Source organism: Lepidochelys olivacea (assembly GCF_965140295.1).
Source record: "Lepidochelys olivacea isolate rLepOli2 genome assembly, chromosome: 19".
Classification (NCBI taxonomy): Eukaryota; Metazoa; Chordata; order Testudines; family Cheloniidae; genus Lepidochelys; species Lepidochelys olivacea.
In genome coordinates this window covers 9,402,755-9,427,119 of record NC_140429.1, presented here as the reverse complement: position 1 = coordinate 9,427,119, position 24,365 = coordinate 9,402,755, and the positions used below count along the sequence as shown (strand labels likewise).

At 45.7% G+C, this 24,365-nt stretch overlaps 2 protein-coding genes across 6 annotated transcripts; both read left to right on the top strand.

Annotated features, from left to right (window-relative positions):
• The first annotated feature begins 1,232 nt into the window (after positions 1–1,232).
• On the top strand, positions 1,233–7,123 carry STMN1 (stathmin 1). 4 transcript variants are annotated; one of them, XM_084609654.1, is made up of 5 exons: positions 1,233–1,343; positions 3,815–3,884; positions 4,648–4,820; positions 6,007–6,198; positions 6,652–7,123. In XM_084609654.1, the coding sequence occupies exons 2-5, from the start codon at positions 3,872–3,874 to the stop codon at positions 6,718–6,720; spliced, it is 447 nt and encodes a 148-aa protein (XP_084465780.1). In that variant the 5' UTR covers positions 1,233–1,343; positions 3,815–3,871; the 3' UTR covers positions 6,721–7,123. The 4 variants fall into 4 exon arrangements, with proteins under 4 accessions (XP_084465780.1, XP_084465781.1, XP_084465782.1 ...); XM_084609655.1 differs by having other exon boundaries at positions 1,295–1,361; XM_084609656.1 differs by lacking the exon at positions 1,233–1,343 and adding an exon at positions 2,818–2,954.
• A 6,580-nt stretch (positions 7,124–13,703) lies between these two features.
• Positions 13,704–20,648, top strand: PAQR7 (progestin and adipoQ receptor family member 7). 2 transcript variants are annotated; one of them, XM_084652385.1, is made up of 2 exons: positions 13,704–13,843; positions 18,163–20,648. In XM_084652385.1, exon 2 carries the CDS (start codon positions 18,206–18,208, stop codon positions 19,262–19,264), a length of 1,059 nt encoding a protein of 352 aa, XP_084508511.1. In that variant the 5' UTR covers positions 13,704–13,843; positions 18,163–18,205; the 3' UTR covers positions 19,265–20,648. The 2 variants fall into 2 exon arrangements, with proteins under 2 accessions (XP_084508511.1, XP_084508512.1); XM_084652386.1 differs by lacking the exon at positions 13,704–13,843 and adding an exon at positions 16,824–17,005.
• Positions 20,649–24,365: the final 3,717 nt, after the last annotated feature.

The following is a 24,365-nucleotide window of genomic DNA, read 5'->3' as shown; positions in this document are numbered from 1 at the left end:
GGCTTAGGGGAAGCTTCAGCAAAGCACGTTGAGTCCTTTGGCTAAAAGATACTGTCGAAGTGCAAAGGATTTATCATATTATACTACCTCTTGGTACTTTTAGATTGTAAATGGTTTTGGGGGTGCATGTTTCACTCTGTATCAGAGGGGTAGCTGTGTTAGTCTGTATCCACAAAACCAACAAGGAATCTGGTGGCAGCTTACAGACTAATAGATTTATTTGGGCATAAGCTTTCCTGGGTAAAAACCCCACTTCTTCAGACTCCATGCATCGTGGCTTTGTTACCCATGAAAGCTTATGCCCAAATAAATCTGTTAGTCTTTAAGGTGCCACCAGACTCCTCCTTGCTTTTGTTTCCCTCTGATTTCTCTTTCCTATATTTCACTGGCATTGAAGTAACAGGTACATGTATGGCTTCCTACAAATGACAGCACATGTCATATAATAATTAGCCCTTTTGTGGCATCTCCCATGAAGGTTTCTCAAAGCATTTCACATACATTAGTGAATGAAGCTGGACTACTCCCCTCTGAATTAGGTATTCATTATCATAAATCCCAGCCCAACGGGCAAGGCACAAAAAGGGCACGTTGCTGTGCTGAGACCCCCTTTTCAATGGGTCAGAGCAGCCTCAGTTCCCACTGACTTCCCTGCTCCTCAGGCAGGCATCTGGTTGCAGCACCCCGGGGGGAAGCTGAGGTCTCTCAGCACCTTGTAGCCTTGATCTGGCCCTGCCCCGAGCTCTTTCCGCCTGAAAGATGGACAAAGCCCCAGACAGCCTGGGAGCCCCAGCGCTGGGCAGAGCCTTCCTGCTGCTGCCCTGCAAGGGCTGGGGCTCGCACGTGCCTGGGAATTTGGGATCCTCCCGGGGCAAGTGGGTTTCGGGGGCCGCTGGGAGGGACGGAGCCTTGGCACAGCGTTAGCCCAGGCAGAGGCAGGGGTGGGAGCAGGAGACAAAGGGAGTCCCGTTATCCCCATTTCACACGTGGGGACGGTGAGGCCGAGGCGGGGGGCGCGTGCCGCAGCGCGTGGAGGAGCCGAGCGGGGGCAGACCCTGGCCTCCTGCCCCCAGCCCCTGCTGTCCCCAGCACCTTCACCCGCCCCGGGTCCGGCCCCGGCCCTCCCGCACTGGCCCCCCACGCCCTGTTTTGGGGACTACAGCTCCCACGATGCACCAGGCGCAGGGGGCACGCGAGCCCCCTCCCCCCCCCGCTGGGCGACACGTGCCGCCGCTCTCGGCCAATGGGGGCGGGGCGGGGCTGGTCACGTGCCATTGTTTGGCGCTTTTGTGAGCAGCTGGTCGGTTAAGCGCTGAGTGTGGCCAGCCGCGCGGACGGAGCAGGTGGGCGAGCGGAGCGAGGTGCGGGGGAGGGGGAGACAGAACAGAGGGCGCTTAGCAGAGGCGCGGGGAAGCAGCGGGTCGGTGCCCGCGAGGGCGCCCACGAGGGCGGGTGCCCGTGGGCGGCGGTCGCGGGAGGCCCCCCCCCCTCGGTGCGGATCGGCGCTGGAGGGGATGGTCGGGGTTAATGCGGGGGGAGGGGGGCGCTGTGTTCGCCACAGCGCGGAATTGGTCAGCCTCCGTCAGGGACCGCGGCCGCTTTGGGGCGAGGCGGCGGCGGCGGCGGCTCCGCGCTTTCCCCGGGTGAAGGGAGCGGCCGGTCCCCCACAGCGGTGCCGCGGCGCAGAGGGAGCGGGGCTGACAAAGAGGACAGGGCTGCGGGAGACAATGAGCTGGGGGACGGGGCGGGGCGCGTCCCCTCCCTGCGCCTGGGGCTCCATTGTCCCCGCCGCCGTGTGGGCGGGGGGCCCGGGGCGGTTCCCGACGGAGGGGGAGAGGGGTGGGCTCAGGCAGCGGCGGTTGTCCCCGATCCCCTCCCTCCCTCCTCTGACAGGGCCCCGGCTTTGTTCGCGGGGAAGGGGGCGGTGCCCAGCCAGCTCGGCCGCCCTCGAGGCCTTAGCGGGGAGCGGGGCCGCCTCGCTGCGAGGTGAGGGGCGCGGAAGGGACCGAATCCGGCTCGCAGGGCAGGGGCCGAGCCGGGGGAGGCTCCCCGGAGGAAGGGGCTGCCGCCTGAGGAGCTTTGGCGCGCGAAAGGCGGGGGCCCGTGTCAGGTGAAACGGGCGGGAGGGGTGGCTGGGGAGGGGGTACCCAGGTGCCCGGATGTTACAGTTAGCGCCGCCCCCTCCCCTTAGCCCCTGCGCGCGCTCTCCAGCGGTTTGAATTCGGTGCTGCTCGAAACGCGCGTGCCGAGGGAGGGGCTTCAAGAGAGCTCGCTTCTGAGTGGCTATGTGGGGCATCTGCCTGCCCCGTCCGGGGCATCTCATTGGGCCAATTAGGGAGCCGGTCCTGGCCCCGCCCCATGAGCTATAGCCTGTCCCAAGCACTGTCTGGAGATTACTCTACCTGGGGGGTCAGCTCTTCACTCTGCCCCCCACAGCCCCGCTTACCCACAATAGCCAGACTGTTCTACCATTACTCTTCCAGAGCCCCACCCGTCTGTTCTGCCTCCAAAGGGGGCGCCCCTCCCTACTATTCCAGGCTTACAGTCCTTGCCCCTCTGTAGCTATTGTTCTGGTTCTAATCTTTGCTATTTAACAATCCAGCTGTTCATAGTTGTCTCGCTTACCTCAACTAGCAGTCATGCTTTTGTGGTTTTGCAATGATCTCTGCTCTTATTTTAGTGAGGCTGTCATAATCTGGCATTAAGGAAAATGGTTCAACTGTCTTATCTTTAAAAGTGCAGAGTATCATGTAGTGCTTTTCATCTAATGGCTTCTAAATAACCATTCTAAACAGAGTCAACATCAGTGGGACTGTACCCATTTTTGTACATGAGTAAATGGAGGCACTTGTAGCTGGCCTGTATCCATTGGATCCTCTGGATAGAATGCAGGACTGGAACTCAAATCTGAGTTTTCTATTCCTGGCTCTGTTACTGCACTGCTGGGTCCTTGGGTAAGTCAGTTCCCCCTCTGTGCCTCCACTTCCCCATTAAAATGGGGATAATGATGCGAATACGGACTAACACGGCTGCTACTCTGAAACTGATAATGATACTGTTCACCTTTGTAAAGTGCTTTGAGATCGATGGGTGGAAAATGACCCTAAGAGCTAAGTGTTACAAAATGGTTATGCTCCAAGCATGCTGTATAATGTGGCTTGGTGTCTCTTCAGTAGATGGGTATCAGTCATAGCGTAAAAACAAGGGAAATTTGATCCTATTCGCACAAGAACAACCAAACTTAAAGTATCTTGAGAGACAGCTGTCTAATGACTAGTTGTCTCATTGTAGTCTTAAATATGGTGTTGACTAAGCCTAAATTGTCACTGCAATTCTCTGAAACTTGGAATAGGCTGCAGTCCTGAATCTACTTCCTTTGGACTATAGTGCCACCCCTGAAATTTAAAATCTATTACTTTCCTCAGTTTATGAAATGACTTAATCTTTGGTGGAAAAAAGCAGGATTAGTAGCCCTTTGTGGGGACAGAGAAATTATTGGACTAAACACTTACTTTGTGGCACTTGCAATTTAGAAGTGCAAACAAGGTCCGAAAATATTCGGATCAACTGGGCCTAGAGGCACTGAAATAGCAGAAACTTCTCCAACTGCCTAGATTGGCCACAAACTCTTAAATCATAGGGTTAGAAGGGACCGCAAGGTCATCCGGTTGTAGTAATTAATGCCTCTTCAGTATTCTCTTATTGTAACACACAGTGATTTTTGATTGGTGTTGCATTCTGCTGTGTAAAACAATTTTTTTAACTCTTATGGTTGTCTACTCAAAGAATTAATGACTATTTATTAATTACTTAGGGGTTCCACTGATTGGAGTCTTTCCAGAGCACATTTCTGGTGTCTACCTTCTTAGTCATGGCTTCTTCTGGTATGTAATGTGTTAAGAACACTTTATGGAATATTCCTGTATTGTATCTTCTCAATCACTTGTAAATGTTTTGAATAAATGGGAAGTTCCTTCACTACCCTAATTTTGATGTTAAATAAGCAGTAAGCAAAGTACTATTTTACTGTCTCTTAATGCAGGGGTTAGAAAACTTTAAATTAAATGCATGTGAAAACACACAAAGCTTTGTCTGCTAACAGATAGCATTAGATTAACTGAAAGCCATCTGGTATGGTTGATGAAAGTGACTATAAAATGTGCATGTGATGCCCTAAATCCTATAAGAAGACAAAGTCAGTTCTGCAGGAGTTTAGAAGCCATTTGTGCTCTGTCCTGAGAAACATAGTCTGAAGTTCTGGAAGAAAGGCTGGCCTGCTGGCTAAAGGGCGTTGGAAGACCAGGGTTCAATGCCTGGCTTTACCACAGCTTTCTGTGAGACCTTGGGCAAGTTATTTAATCTTGGTCCTTTAGTTCTCCATCTATAAAGTGGGGATACTTGCCTATCTAACTAGGATGTTGAGGATAAATTAATGTGTAAAGATGCACAGATACTGTTGTGGCTATGTGACTTAAGAAACAAATGTATTGTTGGCTTATGCGGCTGCTTTAAATAGGCTAATCTGCTCATTTTAAACTCTGTCTTCATTAAACAGCTGTGTTATCTAAGTCTAAGAATCATGTGTAATGAACCAAAGTCAACACTTAAGTTGGCTCCAAGTACCGATGTGTCTTGTCATTCTCTTAGATATTCAGGTGAAGGAGCTGGAAAAGCGTGCATCTGGGCAGGCATTTGAGCTGATACTTAGTCCTCCTTCAAAAGAAGCAGTCCCGGAATTTCCCCTCTCCCCTCCAAAGAAGAAGGATCTTTCACTGGAAGAAATTCAGAAAAAGTTGGAAGCTGCAGAAGAGAGACGTAAGGTAAATCCAAAGTAACAGTAGCTTAAAAGGCCAGTCAGGTAAAGCTCACTTTTAAAAAAACCAACAAAAACCCCTTTCTGATAAATCTAATATTGCAGGACTTTCAGTCTTAATATAGGTTTCAGAGTAACAGCCGTGTTAGTCTGTATTTGCAAAAAGAAAAGGAGTACTTGTGGCACCTTAGAGACTAACCAATTTATTTGAGCATAAGCTTTAGTGAGCTACAGCTCACTTCATCAGATTCATCCAATGAAGTGAGCTGTAGCTCACGAAAGCTTATGCTCAAATAAATTGGTTAGTCTCTAAGGTGCCACAAGTACTCCTTTTCTTTTAGTCTTAATATAGGCACTTGTTAGTTTGGACAACCAGCTAGCTACTCACATGCTAGCATAGCGCTGCAAAAGAGCAGGAGATTGTTTGCTTGTTAAATGGCTTGCAGTAGAATTTCTAAAGCTCTTACTCATTTGTATTAAATATATCTGCAAGACCTGAACTTCATTCCCAAAGTGACCCTTCAGGAGGTTGCCCCAAACACGGGGGTAGTGGGACATACAATAGGGAGAGAGACTGCTACTCTGTGATCTCCTAAAGTTTACTGAAAGGTTGTCTTCCTTCTAATTCTTCCTCCTACCTCTTACTTCATGGGGAAAGTCTTGGACTCCTCCCAGAAAAATCTGGCTATTGGTAAATCTCCGAAACACTCCTAATACAAAGTCCATGGTTGAAAGTTGGACTAGACATGGCACCTGCTGTTGAGACATGGCTTCAAATTCCTAATTATTATAAATAGGAGGGCCACAAATGTGAAGGCTTTTTAACATAAACGTAATATTTGAGTTGCATAGTCTCTAGTGTCTATGGCTTCATGTTAAGACGTACGGTGACTGGAGGAGGATAGAATCATCCAGAAAACTTGGCAGCAATGTACCCTTTTTCTTTCAGAAGCTATCTAGTTTACTAGATTCTTATACTTAACTGCAAGAACTTATTTTCTTGTGTACTCAACTATGATGGAATCTGGGCAAGTAGAGAAGGAAGGCATTGGGGATTTGTGCCTGATGTGTTAAGACTACAGTCACAAATGAAATCGGCAGTAGAAAATGTTGTCTCCAATGTAGACAAATTAGGTACCTTGCTATATAGTTCATCTGTCTTGTGTCTAAACATACGTGGTCTATCTTGTTAGTCTCATGAAGCAGAAGTCTTGAAGCAATTAGCTGAGAAACGAGAGCATGAAAAAGAAGTGCTTCAGAAAGCAATTGAAGAAAATAATAACTTCAGCAAAATGGCAGAAGAGAAGCTGACCCACAAAATGGAAGCTAACAAAGAAAACAGAGAGGCACAAATGGCTGCTAAACTGGAGCGCTTGAGGGAGAAAGTAGGTGTCGAGTTCTAATTCCCACTTGGGAAGAACTCTTGTATGTTCTTTTCTATGCTCACTAGCTAAACATAACCTACTAATGGCAGAGTGGGGTAATTCTCTAATTAGATATCTGGAGGTCTGGGGGGTATCTTTTGGTCAGTCTCCACACTAAAGAGGATTATATATCTTATTAAATCCCCAAAAGACGTATAGTAATTCTCTTGGGAAGAGGGACTGGAGGGAATTTTCATGCACTTTAAAAAAGGAAGTAAGAAGTCACTGATCTTCAAAACTTTCAGTGGCGTATGCTACAATTCACCCTGTCATTTGGGGATCAGGTGTGAAGGTGGAATCAGAAGATTTGGCAGCTGAAGTGTAGACCTGAGTGCTGCTACAAACTTAGAGTCTTGGTTTCTTTAGTAGACTAATTCAAACAACTAATTGCTCAATCACCTTTGCTTTCTTCAGGACAAGCATATTGAAGAAGTACGAAAGAACAAAGAAGGCAAAGAACCTGGTGAGAACGAAACTGACTGACCTTCATTCTGGAAAATGACTCTCCCCCTCCCCTAAATATCCAAAGACTGTATTGGCCAGTGGGTTTTTTTGTTGAATTTCTAGAAAACTGATGTAGAGCTGTATAGTTAGATCCAAACTGTACACTTGCTTTGGGGACTAAAGGGGAGATCTTACATGTTTCACTTTTTCTAAAGTGTTGTCTTTCCAGTGTAGCTATCTTGTTGCATCCTTTTCTACTCCAGTGAGCTTGCTACTGGGCTGATGGCTAGTACTGTATAAGCTCTGTAAGACATGTTTGTGAAAGGAATATGTAGTATACTATTCCATGCTGAATATCTGTTACACTTCAAAATCTGACTGTCCCAGTCTTATAAGATACTACTGTAACTGAGTGACTTAATAAAGCTGCACAGTGCTATTATCACAAGTGAATTATTTCTGGAACTAATATGACAATACATTTTAAAAAATCCAACTTTTATAGATGACTGTGTCTAAAACAGACTGTCTTTAACATTAGAAAGAAAAGCCTGAAGCAGCACTCTTTCTTACACCCAGCTACTGGATATACTGTATAGCATCCTTTTTCCCTAGAGCAGTCTTCATTGTTTTAATCTTACAATAAGAGCTTTGTTGTGGCACCTCAGCAGTTGTCAGCTGTTACGGTTCTTGTTTAAACAATTCAGAACCACCTCCCTCGGGATGTTGACACTTCAACAAATAAATCCTTGTTACCACATGACTTATCTGACTTGTTATGTTAAAAACAACTTTTTCTGGAAACACTAAGTGAGCAATCCAAGTGTCACCATGCAGCTTTTTGGAGAGACTTCAGGGGAAATAGTGACTTCAAACTTGATGCAGTTCTTGCACTTCCCTAATCAAATGACAGAGGTTTAAATTTAAAAATGGGCATATTATCAAGACTTCCAGTACTTTCCATGTACATCAACTGTGGTACAGTGCAATCTACACCTATTACCAATTAAGAGGAGCTACACTTTGTGAGCAAAAAATAGCTTATTCTAACTCAAACAGTAGTTAGAGCTTAAGGGAGAGAGAGGAACACAACTCCCATCGCTGTCATTACAAAATAGTCCCCCAAAACTCTACTTCCTTAATTACTGTTATCATATGTTGTCCCTATTTAACTCAATTCATGCGAGTCTAACTGGAGACAGGCCATTATTTCACTTAATGTCACTCAACTCAGTAGCTTTCCTTCCAAAGTGAAAGACTCTAGAAGGAGTCTTGTAGACACTTATGAATGTATACTGCTAATTATGAGGAAAAGAAATAACTGCAAATTGCCTATGTAAGTAGCTATACGACCATAAAGTCTCCAACCTAGACATAGGTAGGATTCATTCTTAAAGTGAGCCCTGTTACTCAGACTTGTGTTATAATCTGTCCCAGAGAACTTTTCTAGCTAAATACAGGAGTACCCATTGAATGGCTTGACACCATATACACTTACCACTGAAGCTTGTAAGAGGCAAGGTACCAAACATGAGACAGCTCATGCCTGACTTCCAGAGGCACTGAGCACTAACAGCTCCCACTGACTTCATCTGGAATTTGGGATGGTCAGCACTGCTAAAACAGCTCTGAGGGCTCAAAATTGGACACTGTTTAATTTGTTGCTCTTATTGCAACAGTTACTTCACAATCCAGCTCCACTTCATGGGAATAAAAGTCCCAGGGCATCTGATGTCCTGAGGATGGTGTGATGGCTGAGCCAGGCTTCTAGGGTTTTTAAATTACTGACCTGAATTCCAAGCTGCTCCTCCAGTTTTCTGGGGGCTGTTAATATGGAAGCCTTGTTTCTGCAGGTCCTTACATACCATGTGGAGTGTTTTTATTTGGTGTTCGTACAGTATCTAGAACAGTGAGACCCCTGGTCCGTGACTGGGGCTCCTCCTAGCTGCTACCTGTGTAATGACAGATCTGATCAGATCAAGAATCTATTCTGCATATTTAGTCCAAGTATCGTGGGGTGCTACTCCATCAAAGGGAGACAGGACAGAAGCAGAGGCAAAGTGACTTTTCTGAGATCACACAGCAGTGCCAATCAGAAATGAACCATAGATTTGGCAACTACCAGTCCAGTGCATCTCTCCTGAAATACACGGTGCTGCATTTAAACCATTCCTGTGAAAAAAGTTAGAGGCTCCCAAAGTATTCATCACATTGATTTTGTCTCACCTAGGGAAAAAGCCCAGCCCTGTCAGCACCCTAGTGCCATGCTGTGAAGAAGAGCACCACCCACTAAAACCTTGACATTATTCCTGTAGTAGGTTGCCAGATGGGCCCTGGAGCCCTGTCTAAAGATCTGGTCATGCCTAACCCAGATCCTGTTATATCCAAAAGGAACAACACAAAGGGGATATGGCTGAACTGGTCTCCTTCCATCTTTTTGAAGAAGGAGACTGGTGGAAGAAAAGGGTCTTAAAAGAAGGGTAATAAAGGAATTTGAGGAAGGAGGGACCCAGGAATTGCAAGGATGACACAGCAAGTGAGGGGAAAAGTGAAGTAATGGATTACAGGGAGAGATAGGATGGAACAGATAAGATGAGGCGAGAGAAAGGGAATAGACATCTAGAAAAAGTGAAAGGCTGGACAGCCTGTAAAGAGCACTAGGCTTTGTTAAAACAGACAAATTCAAGTTAGAATTCACAGTGAGGGTGACTGACCATGGGAACCAATTACAAAGGGAAGGTGCCTTCTCCATCTCTTGATGTCTTCAGCTCAAGATGCTGCCTGTCTGCAAGATATGCTTTAGCCAAACCCAAGTTACTGGGCTTATTACAGGTGTAACTGAAAATTAATTGCCTCTAGTATACAGGAGGTTATGCTAGATGATTTAATGCTCTCTTCTGGCCTTAACATCTATGAAACTACAAAGCTATATAATAATTCTTGGGTCCATATTAGAAGAATTGTGGCTTGGAAAGTGGGAAAAGGCTGTGAAACAAGGCTGTGATATGGTTTTTATTGGATTAACTATGAAAATTAATATAGCCAGTATTATAAAATCCCATGTTTTTTTATGCTGCCCTCATATTTTCAGTTTTCAATATACCACAGATTTTTGCAGTGATGATGTCCAACTACATCATAGAGATTGTCAGGGGACGCTAGACGTTTGGCATCTGAGTAGGGGATATTTGGGGTTGACGCCTTCACTGGTATGGATGACAATTTGGGATTGCAGAATAAACACATTAGCTGGATGTTTTTGCTATGTCATCTTTATGTTTTAGAGTTAACTCATTTCAGATGAACAGGCCAGTTCACACCTCTTTCAGGTATTGTTACAAATTATCTGCAGACTCTGGAAGATGTCACTGCATTGATATAGGCCCTAGGGCTTGTCTACACGGAGAAGCTATTGCAAAATAAGGTAGGATGTGAATTTAAAACATGATAGTTATTCCACACTAGTTCCAAACGTATACGCTCTTAGACAGGCTTGTCTAAACTGCAACGTTGTCAACAAAACTTTTGTCTTTCATGGGTACTTAAAAAAGCCCCCCTGCGAAAGATAAAAAGTTTTGCCGACATAAGTGGCAGTGTGAACGTGGCTTTGTCGGCAGGAGTGCTCTCCTGCCGACAAAGCTAACGCCGCTGGCGGGGCTGGAAGTATTTTGTCGGCAAAAGTGCCGACAAAATATCGACAGAGAGCATTCGCACACGCTGACTTTCAATGACAAGCCTGACAAGTGTTGACACAGCCTTGTTGCTAAAAGCTGCGTAGTGTAGACAAGCCCTTATTCCACACTGAGTGATTTCTGCATATTTAGCTTATTGCACTTGCAAAGTGATTTAAGCTAAACTATATAAAGGCACTCACTGCAGAATAAGCATCCACATGGGGAGGTAGTACAAAATAGCTACTGCAGCCTATTTCCCTATGTAGATAAGCCTTTATTCTGTTCAAGTTTTCAGGGTTATGTTTGCAATAATGAGTGCTACAAAGACAATTTTTTTTAAAATGCAAGTTCAGATTCTGGAGCACAATTGTGCATCAAGGGGTGAATTCCATAGCCACCGAATCATGGATTACATAGAGGCTCTAGCTATGATTTAGAGAGCCCCAAATGGTCTGCAATCCAGTTGGAAAGATCTGTGTTCCTTTATAAATGGCTTTGACATACTTGCTATTGTTCCTACCGCTCAAGGACAGATGGCTGAGTATTCTTCATTGAGGATATTGCAGGAACCTTTTTTTGGCCATTTCCCTAGAGCAGTGGTTCTCAACCAGAGGTCTTCCAGGGGGTACATCAACTCATCTAGATATTTGCCTAGTTTATAAAAAGCACTGGCAAAATCAGTACAAACTAAAATTTGGTACAGACTATGACTTGTTTATACTGCTCTCTATACACTGAAATGTAAGTACAACATTTATATTCCAGTTGATTTATGACTATATGGTAACAATTGGAAAGCAATTTTTCAGTAATAGTGTGCTGGGACACTTTTGTATTTTTAGGTCTGATTTTGTAAGCAAGTAGTTTTTAAGTGAGGTTAAACTTGGGGGTACGTAAGACAAATCAGACTACTGAAAGGGGTACAGTAGCCTGGAAAGCTTGAGAATCACTGCCCTAGAGCCTGCATTTGGCAAGCTTCAGGTCAGAATGTAAGAATTACCTGTCTAGACTGGCTTTTGACTGACTTTTAGATTATTTTAAAGGTGACTTGTGAAGGGGGGAAAAAGGGGGTTGTATCTTGTTTTGCCTCTTTATGATGTATAAAGAAGACCTAGAAGGAGTTTTTTCCTAATAGAAATAGAAATCCAGGTTCTGTCTGCACTGGGTGAATCTTGTATGATTGGAGATCTGGTGAAATTATAAGTCTAGAGAGTGAAAGCTGAGCAAATGAGAAGGGAAGGAATTTTTAATCATACTTTTAAAGCATTTTTTTCAAACATAACACCTATTTAACTCCCAACCCTTCAAGGTAAGTTAAGGTGTTTCAGTGTAAAATACACATCCTCTGAGGCATGAAATACATTTTCTGCCAACCCCAGAGAAGACCAGACTTGACATTCCTGATACTTCCAAAGTCAAGAAACAGAAACTCAGCTCTTTATCCATCTTAAAGAAGCAAAAAAAGATGCACAAGCCAAATTTTTAAAGATTCTCTGTGGGTCACTTTTCACATCCTCCATGACCTGCGTTTATTTTGAAGGTCTTGTGTTTTATTGATGGTTTTTAATGGTACCCAAATGCACTGGGTACTTCTAACACCCTGATCTTGCAGATACTGACAAATGTCAATAGTCACTAAAGTGTTTTTCATGGCAGAAACAGGTTGGGTATCGAGATGAAATGGTCTGAAATAAGGAGAGCTGAGAGGCCATTTGGGGATGAATTCAGATCAGAGATACAGCAGTCTGATTGCACTGATCCCTGTCTCCTGTTCGATAAAACTGACACCAAACCACGAAGAATCAGAAGACAAAACAATAGAAGAACCTTTGTCAACTCCTGTGTCACCTGAAGTTTCTTCTCTAACATTAGTGAGTTAAACCTCACAACCCACTTGTGTGATATTACTGAGCCTATTTTATAGATGGAATGCCTGGTAATATGGGTACAAATAGCACTGTGTCATGAAAATAGCAGGGAATTTGCAGGAAAGTGCTATGCTGAGATTCACATCATAGAGCTATATTTTATTGAGGAACCGGTGCAGAAAGGCAGGTGTCCCTGGGAATGGGCCTATTTAAATCTTGATCTGAAGCTACACCAGTGTGATTGGATGTTGATCGCCATGTAAAGATAATGGTCATATATTTGAATCAATAAATATTTTAAAACCCAGTGAAAAGAGTTTGCACAACATACTGGGCTCCAGAAAAGCCACCACTGTAACATGATAGCTCAGCTGGGCTGGGAAATGTGGGAAGATTGCCAAGGTTTTCAGAAGGATCCAGACGGGTTGCCATTGGAGAGGGTGTGAGAAGTGTGTGTTCATGTGGAAGGCAGGTGCCCCTCACTAGACTTTGGAGCTGCCTGCTTGAAAACAAAGAGGTGTCAATAGAGCGACCTAAGCAGTAATAATGCAATGGTCACTTCGTTTTCATGTTTTAGAGGGGTAGCCGTGTTAGTCTGTATCAGGAAAAACAATGAGGGGTCCTTATGGCACCTTAGAGACTAACAAATTTATTTGGGCATAAACTTTCCTGGCTAGAACCCACTTCATCGGATGCATAGAGTGGAAATTACAGTAGCAGGTATAAATACACAGCACATGAAAAGATGGCAGTTGCCTTACCAAGTGGGATGTCAGTCTAAGGAGGCAATTCAATTAACAGTAGGAGAGCAAGGCAGGAAAAATCCTACTGTTAACTGAATTATTTCATTAGACTGACCTCCCACTTGGTAAGGCAACTCCCAACTTTTCATGTGCTGTGTATTTATACCTTCTACTGTATTTTCCACTCCATGCATCTGTTGAAGTGGGTTCTAGCCCGGAAAGTTTATGCCCAAATAAATTTGTTAGTCTCTAAGGTGCCACAAGGACCCCTCATTGTTTTTTCGTTTTCATGCAGAAAATACAGGCTGATGGAGCTGCTAGCCATGGGCAGAGGGGAAAGTTCAAGGATCTTAAATCCTCTCCCCATCCTGCAAAATGTAAATACTCTGAATTCTAGAAATGCCCCTAATCCCCCACGCCTGATCAAGGCAGATTTTGGACAGGGTCACCCTGAGGCTGGGATTAAAGCTGCTGGTTTTAAAATAACTTCTTAGGGAAATTAATGTCCCAGCAAGAAAAGGGAGAGCTGCAGGGGTCGGCTCTTCCCCGCAACCCCCCCTCCACCCTCAGCTCCCGGCATCTCCCTCTCTTTGCTGCCCCATTGCGCCCCGCGCAGCAGGCTGCCCCAGCGGCAGGTCTCCACGGCCTCCAGATGGCGCAGCTCCCTCGCTGCAGCTCCTCGGCCCCCGGGTTGCAGCGGCGCAGGCGTCCCTGCCAGCTGGGTGGGGCAGGGAAGCAGATGACGGCCGCTGCAGAGGGGCGGCCCGGCCGGACTGGGGATCGCCTCCCTCCCCTCTGTCTCCCAGGTGCCACTGGGACCAGGGTGGGGCAGAGCCAGGAGCATCAGACAGGGGCCGAGGGAATTCGAGCTTCGCAGGTACCTGAGCGGGACAAGGGAGGGACTGAGCTGTTTGGGGGTGCCAGGAGCGCACGATTCTGGGGACCCCTGAGAACTAGGAGTAGCCTAGGTACTCCCTTGCGCCGGGCACCTCTGAGATCCTTGTTTGCTTGGGGAGCCAGTATACGGGGTACTTCCCTAACACTACGAACCTCTGAGATCCCCATAGCCTTTAAGCCTAATACCAAGGATCTCTAGGGGACACCCTGGGGCATCCTTCACGGCAGGAATCTGCAGGGGACCCCAATACTTAAAAACTTAGGGCACTAGAAAATGGGGTACCCTGCGTGGAAACCCTAATAGCTACAGATCTCTCGGGTACCTGGAGACTGATGGGGAGCCCTGGTACTGCATACTCCTGGGGGGACCCTAATCCTATAGATCCTAATATTAGGAAATTCTCAGAAACCCTAGTACCCTGAGCCTTTTGGGGGCCCCTAATATATGGCACATCAAGGGACCCTGGTATCTGGAGGCTAGAGTTTGCTCTCAGTTATGTGGCTGAATGCCTATTGACTTGAGTGGAGCTATCCTGGATTTACACTGGCAGAATTTGGTCCTTGAGCTTTAGGGGAGTCTGCTACCTGTACATAGCTGGGTCCTGCTGATGCAGTCCCAGCAACCAAGTCCAAAAAAATCACAGCTCTGTTTTGGATCAGTTTCTGCCTGTCTGAGGAAAGTTTTTCAGAACTTTGAGAAATAAGATAAAAATTCAATTGAGGTGAAATTGATCCCTACAGGGCACACTGAGTTTAATCCAGCAATTGAAGTGAGTTTTGCTGATCCTGCCCCAGTTTAAAAGAAACCACATAGTGACTGACATTTAAAATATACCAAATTTTATTTATGCTTTTAACAGGATGTTTACGTTTGTACACAAGCAAATACACATGTAAACATTTAGGGCCAGATGCTGCAAACTTTACATTAAGTAGCACTCTATGAGACTTCCGATGTAAGTGCTACTCAACATGAGTCAGGGATACCTTGTGGGAGAGTTAGTTTATGGCACTGGAGATGCCTGGGTATTTGGTGCAGTACTGTTAAAATCTAGTTAGGTACGTAGATGTTCTTGATTCAGAGTGTAAATGAGACTAGTATTTTCCTAGGTACTGTACAGGGCCCTTATTGTTTCTTTGCTCCCACTATGTTGTAAGGAAGTTCACTAGTGAAAGATTAGTGCTGCTCAAACCAGTCTCGGGGCTGCCTGATTTAAGCTGTTTTCTGTTTCCTATTTTCTGTTTTGTTTGGCCACATGGAAGGTCACTCTGTGAATGATATATTTCCTTGCTACTGTTAAGACTCTGAATCAGAGGTGGTGCTAACCTACAGGAATATTTTTGGGTCCCTTTTCACCACCCCCACTAAAAATACTATGTGCATTATTTCCACAAACCAAAAAATATACCAACACATACTCATACACTTGTGGTAACAAGTCCACGTTAAGGGTACTTTGGGTGTAATACTAAATCAGGGAACTCTTGAGCTGCTGGGGGCCTAAGTAAATACTTAGTCTGCTTATGCCTAGCAAGCTTACCACTGCTTCAAATGCATATTTCTCTATTGCCTTGTAGATTCTGGAGCAGTGTCTCCTAAAATGTAGCAAACTGGGGCCTTAGCTTTACTGGGCATTTTCTCCGATTCCAACAATTGATGAACCAACCACCCATCCACCAATATAGCTCGGAGCTGGATAAGCACCGCCCATGCAAATCGTGGCTTTCCTTGTCTCCACCTGGGGTTTGCACTGGTGTGCAGCTATGCTGACAGCAGGAATCAGGACATATTCTCAGTGCAGACGAGGCTTGAGGTTTTTACCAAACCATGGAAGATTTTCTATCACTTAATGTATGTGACCAACAATGTGTTTGAGTCAGGAACCACGTGTGCAGCTGCCTTCTTGCCCATGCCTTCCCCAGCAGGGATCAGGATGGTTTCTGTTCTTTTTGTTGAGGATTAGTTGGAGTGTAGAAGAAGTTGGTGATTACTTTCCATTGTCACCCTCCCCATTCTGGTGATTCCCATCAGGAGGAGAAGAGGGTGGCAGGAGCAATTTGGAGGCTGCCTCCCAAAGAGTTTTCTGTCTCGTACCCTGGAATTCTTTTATATAATGTGATTTCAGCACTAATCAGAGCTGCACAGAGCAGGAAATATTATTTTGTCCTCAAGCCTATTTTTTTCAATATCACAGTGTGTTCTAGTGGTCCCAACCACGAGTTGGATCTCATTGTGCTAATTGCTGTACAAACCTAGAATAACAGTCCTTGCATCAAGGATTTTACAATCTAAATAATCTTCTAGACAGACAGTGGGGGAAAGGGATGCAGTGTAGAAGCAGAGCACTAAGCAATCTTTTTGTCTGAATGCGTGTGGTTCATCTTCAGATATCAGCACGGGGGGGGGCATGTATCTGCTCTGTCTATTTTGATATAGAGGTAATGATAGCAGGTCGTTAATAATAATAATTAATAATAAATAATGCCCCTAACCTTGTCTAAGGGTACATTTACCCTGTGACAAAAGACCTGTGTCATGGCCACAGCTGGCCCAGGTCAGCTGACAGGGCTCAGGCTGAGAGGCTATAAAATTGCAGTGTAGATGTTCAGGCTCAAGCCTAGGCTCTGAGACCCCCAAGAGTGAGGAGGGTCTTAGAGCCAGGGGTCCAGCAAGAGCCCAAATGTCTATACTGCAGTTTTTAGTCAGCTGTCCTGGGTTTAGGGTTGCCAGCCCTCCAGGATTGTCCTGAAGTCTCAGGGGATTAATCTTTAATTATAAATAATGTCATGTGATGAAAACTCCAGGAATTCATCCAACCAAAGTTGGCAACCCTATTGGGCTAGGAGATTCGGTGCTGTGTGTTTTTTATCACAGTGTAGCTGTACCCTGAGCTGTTCCAATGGCTTTGTCATAAATATAAAGGGAAGGGTAAACACCTTTAAAATCCCTCCTGGCTAGAGAAAAAACCCTTTCACCTGTAAAGGGTTAATAAGCTAGGATAACCTTGCTGGCATCTGACCACAATGACCAATGAGGAGACAAGATACTTTCAAAGCTGGAGTGGGGGAGAAACAAAGGGTCTGGGTCTGTCTGTGTGATACTTTTGCTGGGGACAGCACAGGAATGGAGTCTTAGAACTTAGTAAGTAATCTAGCAAGATATGCGTTAGATTCTGTTTGTTTAAATGGCTGATAAAATAAGCTGTGCTGAATGGAATGGATATTCCTGTTTTTGTGTCTTTTTGTAACTTAAGGTTTTGCCTAGAGGGATTCTCTATGTTTTGAATCTGATTACCCTGTAAGGTATCTACCATCCTGATTTTACAGAGATGATTCTTTTTTACTTTTTCTTCTATTAAAATTCTTCTTTTAAGAAACTGAATGCTCTTTTCATTGTTCTTAAGATCCAAGGGTTTGGGTCTGTGGTCACCTATGCAAATTGGTGAGGATTTTTATCAAACCTTCCCCAGAAAAAGGGGGTAAGATTTGGGAGGATTTTGGGGGGAAAGACGTTTCCAGATGAACTCTTTCCTAATAATAATAATATCGGTGTTAGATGTTTGGTGGTGGCAGCGAAAGTCCAAGGGCAAAGGGTAAAATAGTTTGTACCTTGGGGAAGTTTTAACCTAAGCTGGTAAAAGTAAGCTTAGGAGGTTTTCATGCAGGTCCCCACATCTGTACACTAGCGTTCAGAGTGGGGAAGGAACCTTGACAGGGTTCATGTCTGAAATGTAAGAGTTAATCTAAAGCGCCCAGTTGCACAGAGCCTGGAATGGGGTTTGAACTTTGTGTTTAAACAAGGCTTTAGCAAATAGAGTTAGGGTAAACACATTTAAAAAAAAACCAAGAACGTTCTAGCCTAGAACAGGGTCATCTTAATACACTTGCAAGGCCAGTGTGAATGTGGTAAAAGGAGCCCAAAAGTTTGGTTTTTGTCTCTTCAGAGACAGTAGTTTCTGAGTAGAATGCAACTACATAACAGTTTGCTCCCACAGAATGTGTTAGGGAATCTAAATGATGTGTTTAGAGTATTTGTGTTTTGTAACCCCTGCTCCAATGGGGTCAAACTTGCTTGTGACCTCTAGGCCCTGCTGTAATACAAATAATAGTGTTTAAACCCAAATCAAAAAACCCTCCATGCTACTTTTCATTCTTCATTTATTGTAAATGTCGGGAGACCATTATCTCTGATAAGCAGATCTACCAAGATTTAAAAACAAACAAATGAACCCTACATGTTGATCCCCAGTAATGCTGCTTTTAAAACTAACTAAACTTTCCTTTCTTCTCTTCATGAAGGTTCGCTTGCTTGGCAGCAATTGAGTGTACTGGTCTCCTTGTCATGGCAACCATTGTCCCGGAAAAACTTACTCGCCTTTTCATTAATGTGCAGCAGCTTTGGCAGGTCCCCAGGCTGCTGGAAACGGCATTCCCCTCGCCTCCCTGCACCGTGGGTACCTCAGATGTGCCTAAGGTCTTCTGGAAACCCTACATTCACACCGGCTACAGACCCCTCAACCGGACCTGGAAGTATTACTTCTTGACGCTTTTCCAGCCGCACAACGAAGCTGTCAACGTCTGGACTCACCTCGTGGCTGCACTAATCCTGCTGTTGAGGTTCCAACGTCTTTCCCAGACAGTGGATTTTGTGAGCGATCCTCATGCCCATCCCCTGTTCATCATTGCCATTGCTTCTATCACCTACCTAACCTTCAGCACCCTGGCTCACCTCCTCCAAGCCAAATCAGAGGTCTGGCATTATAGCTTCTTTTTCATGGACTATGTGGGAGTAGCCATTTACCAGTACAGCAGTGCCTTGGTGCATTACTACTATGCCATTGAGCCAGACTGGCATGCAAGGATCATGGGGTTTTACATGCCGGGGGCTGCTTTGCTAGCTTGGTTATCGTGTGCAGGTTCCTGTTATGCTAAATATAGGTACCATCAGCTTCCCCGCCATCTGAGCAGGGTGTGTCAGGAAATGCCCTTGGGCCTGGCGTATGCTCTAGACATTAGCCCAGTAATTCACCGGCTCTACACTGTTCAGCCCTCCGAGCAGGCAGATCCAGCCCTTTTATACCACAAATGCCAGGTGCTGTTTTTCCTTATCGGTGCTTTTTTCTTCTCGTACCCTTATCCAGAGAAATGGTTTCCAGGGAAATGTCATTTCTTTGGGCAGGGGCATCAGATCTTCCACGTGTTTCTGGTGCTGTGCACCCTAGCCCAGGTGCAGGCGGTGGCTCTGGACTATGAGTCAAGGAGGGAGATCTACACCAATCTGCATGGTAACCAGACTCGCAATTTCTCTGCCCTGTGCTTCTTCACCGTAGCCTGCTGCCTCCTCACTGCCGCTTACATGACCAGCAAAGTGAAGTGCAAACTGAATTGCAAAGGAGAATGAAAGCTGTGGAGAGGAAGCTCCTGATCTTTCCCATCCTGGCTGTTTGAGGGGATGCCACCATAACAATCTGGATTCAAATCTGGCTATGGACAAGTGTAAAGTGTGATGGAATGCTTGGAAATGTGCTATTGTTAAGTGATCTGCAAAGGGAAAATGCTGGAAGTTTGTGCTCTTTTGGATTTTTTATGATGGATAAAGAAGACCTGGAAAGGTGTATGTGTGTATAAGTGTTAAACCGGTTTCTTTTTCTGCTGATTTTCTGCCTTCGAAATTCCGGTGCTGTCTTTAAAAGACCTCAATGAAGAGGGAGTAACGCTCTCTTTGCTAAATATGCATCCCGCTGCCCCGACATCTAAGGGCTGAGAAAGCTGACTTGCACAACTGAGATCTAGGTCTAGCAAAACCAGGAGTGGTCAATTCTAATATTTCTCAGGCAGAAGTTAAGACAGAAAAAACAAGTCCAGCTTGTCTTTACATGTCGCAAAGCAAAGCAAACAAGGGGACAAGACAGACATTTTTTTTCTATTCAGGTCACTTTATATAGCACAGGAACTTTACACGGCACTTTACACACAGAGAAAGACATGTGGCCTGCCCTTATAATCTAAATAAGACAAGATACACTGAAGACAAGGCCCTATCAGGAGGGGGGAGGAGGTTATCAGTGATGAAGAGGAGAAGGGAGGAAGGATAGCTGGAAGAAATGGGTTTCTAGGCGGGATCTGAAGGAGGAGAGAGGCCAGTAGGCCACTGAGAAGAGGGAAATTTTGTCTTTACTGCCCCTGTACCCCTAAAAGTTCCCTCTGTTGCCACCACGGGTTCAGTTCCATTGCAGGTAGCAATAATGAGAATCCCTGGTGTTTTAACCACCGTGTCTTGCAGACCTGATCCGGGTGATAAAACCACTGGCAGCTAGTCTCTACTACAGCTGTCGGCACTGTCGTTACACCAGCATTGGCAAGAGTGGTAAAGAGAGACGCTCTCGTAAACGTAGCCAGAGTCCTGGACGTTCTAGAACAGGTTTGAAAGTCGCTGTGCTTGAACAAAAAGCTTCAGAGAGAAACCGCAGAACTAAAATTCATTTGCAGATTTAACACCATTAATTTGGGCTTGAATAGGGACTGGGAATGGCTGGCTCTTTACAAAAGCAGCTTTGCCTCTCCTGGAATTGACACCTCCTCGTCCACTGTTGGGAGTGGACACCATCCACCCTGATCGAATTGGCCCTGTCAGCACTGGGTCTCCATTTGTGAGGTAACTCCCTTCTCTTCATGTGCCAGTATATTTATGTCTGCGTCTGTAATTTTCACTCCATGCATCTGAAGAAGTGGGGTTTTTACCCACAAAAGCTTATGCTCAAATAAATCTGTTAGTCTTTAAGGGCCACTGACTCCTTGTTGCTTTTGTGGATACGGACTATCACGGCTACCCCCTGATACTTGATAGCCAGAGTGTGCCCCAGGCATAGGGGCGGCATGAATGCAGAGGTGAATCTGCGGGTGGGAAAAGGAGCAGAAGGAAGGGGACCTGCAAGCAGTGAGAGATAGGTGGGGGCAAAAGCGCCAATGAAAGTGAGTGCTCACACCCCCTCCCCGAATCTGCGCCCCAGCCCGGCCTCTTCCCCCAGCGTGCTGCGTTCCTCCTCCTCGCCCCTCCCTCCCAGCGCTTGCCTTGAGAAACAGGTGTTTTGCAGTGCAAGTGCTGGGAGGGGGAGGGGGGAGGAAGCAGGATGTGGCGGCCCACTCAGGGGAGGAGGCAGAGGTGAGCTGGGGTGGGGGGGGCGGGTTGGGGAGCTGCTGGTGGGTGCAGAGCACCCACCAATTTTTCCCCGCGGGTGCTTCAGCCCCAGAGCACCCACGGAGTCGGCGCCTATGGGTGGGGGGCGAGATTGGTGAGTACAAGGAGCCTGGATTCGATGTGGCAAGAGATGGGAAAGATTCAAGATGGGGGGCCTGGACTGAAGCAGCTGGGATGTGGGTGGAGGGCAGGAAGATGACTTTAGCAGCAGTTTTTGGGACAGACTAAGGAGGAGAAGATGATTGTGTTCAAAGGCAGGGGGATTCAGCTTGGGGTGAGTGCTGCAGCAGCTGGGTTAATGAAAAAGGGCCGATGTTAAGGAAGCAGTGATTGAGATTTAGCAAGAATTTGGCTGTGGAGGAGAAAGAAAGCTGAGGCAAAGATGATCCAAGATTCTGGCCTGGGAGGTGGGGTGAACAGAAAAGTTTTAAAACAACTGATCTGAACCTAGACTTAATTTTGGTTCTAAAATTGGTTCCAGGACCTGAGCTCATTCCACCTCCTCCCCCCGGGTTTCCCTTTCCTCTGCTGCCCTCAGTGATTTAGACTAAGGCCTTGCCCACAGTGGCGAAATTGACCATGTCCTGAAATTGCTTTCTCACTCTGTCCAGTCTGAAAGGGTTTCAGGAACCTGGTTACTTCGGCTGCTCCTGGTGATGGTTTTCAATAATCATGATAAAAAATAAAAAAAGTTCTGCCCTGTCTAAGCTGGGCAGCAGAAGCCAGCAAAGCAGGTTCTCCTGAAACCATTTTTGAGAGCTGTAAGCGAAAAATGGTTTGTGAACGCTGTCGTTTCCGAGTGCTGGAGCCTACTGCAATGTAAGGAATCCAGCTGCCTGATCTGGTTTGGGTAATTATGGCTGCAGGAGGAATCAAAGACCTCTCGGGGCCTAATTCAAGTCCTGGCAGGTAGAAAGTATTTTAAATAAGCTTTAAAATGCATTAGCCATATGCATGGTTCTTAAGCCTACACAAATTTCATCAGAGAGCTCTAATGGCTAATGAGACAGCTTTGTAAAGAAGTATAGCTGTGCTCACTGGACACCAACTGACTTTAAGATGCATAATCCACATATTTAAAATTATTTGATCAGTGCATTTCTGTTCTGCCGATCCTGGGAGGTGCTGAGCCCTTGCAGCTCCCAATGGACTTTTCTGGCTCAGGCGCTAAACTCTTATGGCAGTTTAATGTACGTAAAATGCTTTGAAGATGAAAGACACTGTGTAAATGTTAACAAATATTAGAGAATCATATAATTAACAGGCATCAGTGCCTCTCTCCTCTCTCTCTCCCTTCAAGGGGGAGAGGAGTGACTTTACCAGCTCTGTGTCCCCCACAACCCATTTGAAGGGTTCCTCTGTGTTCCTAAAATCCTGAAGCGAGGGAGTTTCACTCCAGCTTTTCACGAGCATGAACAATATGGAGCTTGAATGAGCCAGTTGACTTCAGTTCTCCTTAAAGTTTATCCTCTTGGTAGGTGGTATTTTCTGAATGTAAATATTTTATTCCTCTATTGCGACACAAAAAGCCTTAGGATGTAGTTTGAATTTTAGTTTACTTTATTGGGGGATCCAGGATTTCGCTGCCCCTAAGATTTTAGAATGGCAACAAACTAACACCCCTGTGCCTCCCAAACATGGGGAAGGGTCCGGATCTGAGCTTCTCCTTTTATGATGAGATTACTGGTTCTGTGGATGAAGGGAAAGCAGTGGATGTATTGTATCTTGACTTTAGCAAAGCTTTTGACACGGTCTCCCACAGTATTCTTATCATCAAGTTAAGGAAGTATGGGCTGGATGAATGCACTATAAGGTGGGTAGAAAGCTGGCTAGATTGTCGGGCTCAACGGGTAGTGATCAATGGCTCCATGTCTAGTTGGCAGCCGGTATCAAGTGGAGTGCCCCAAGGGTCGGTCCTGGGGCCGGTTTTGTTCAATATCTTCATAAATGATCTGGAGGATGGTGTGGATTGCACTCTCAGCAAATTTGCGGATGATACTAAACTGGGAGGAGTGGTAGATACGCTGGAGGGGAGGGATAGGATACAGAAGGACCTAGACAAATTGGAGGATTGGGCCAAAAGAAATCTGATGAGGTTCAATAAGGATAAGTGCAGGGTCCTGCACTTAGGATGGAAGAATCCAATGCACAGCTACAGACTAGGGACCGAATGGCTAGGCAGCAGTTCTGCGGAAAAGGACCTGGGGTGACAGTGGACGAGAAGCTGGATATGAGTCAGCAGTGTGCCCTTGTTGCCAAGAAGGCCAATGGCATTTTGGGATGTATAAGTAGGGGCATAGCGAGCAGATCGAGGGACGTGATCGTTCCCCTCTATTCGACATTGGTGAGGCCTCATCTGGAGTACTGTGTCCAGTTTTGGGCCCCACACTACAAGAAGGATGTGGATAAATTGGAGAGAGTCCAGCGAAGGGCAACAAAAATGATTAGGGGTCTAGAACACATGAGTTATGTGGAGAGGCTGAGGGAGCTGGGATTGTTTAGCCTGCAGAAGAGAAGAATGAGGGGGGATTTGATAGGTGCTTTCAACTACCTGAAAGGGGGTTCCAAAGAGGATGGCTCGAGACTGTTCTCAATGGTAGCAGATGACAGAACGAGGAGTAATGGTCTCAAGTTGCAGTGGGGGAGGTTTAGATTGGATATTAGGAAAAACTTTTTCACTAAGAGGGTGGTGAAACACTGGAGTGCGTTACCTAGGGAGGTGGTAGAATCTCCTTCCTTAGAGGTTTTTAAGGTCAGGCTTGACAAAGCCCTGGCTGGGATGATTTAACTGGGAATTGGTCCTGCTTCGAGCAGGGGGTTGGACTAGATGACCTTCAGGGGTCCCTTCCAACCCTGATATTCTATGATTCTATGATTCTCCAGTGTTTGGGTGTGTTTGGATCTAGGATTTGGATTCAACTTGTGACAGGAATAGGGACCATTCTTAAAGTCTGAAGGAGCTTTGGTTTGGACTGATCTCTTGTTTGTATAAACTATTAAAATATTTAATATGTCATATGAATAGACTAGATCAGTCAATGTGGATTATCAGCCCAAGCTGCGTTGATGTCCCCAGACTGGGGCTGCCTGGTTTGGGGTGAAGGGTAGGGCCCATCACCAATGGTCAGGAAGGATTTGTGCTTCACCAGCGATCACTCCTGGACAGGTTTAAAAGCTTTGCTTCCTTGAAAATTATTTCACTGTGATTTAAAACTGATTTGCAAACACTTGGGCTACTTTTCACCTTGGAAAGACTTCAGGGAAGGGAATGCCTAGAGGTAGATGATAGCTTGGTGGGCTTTGA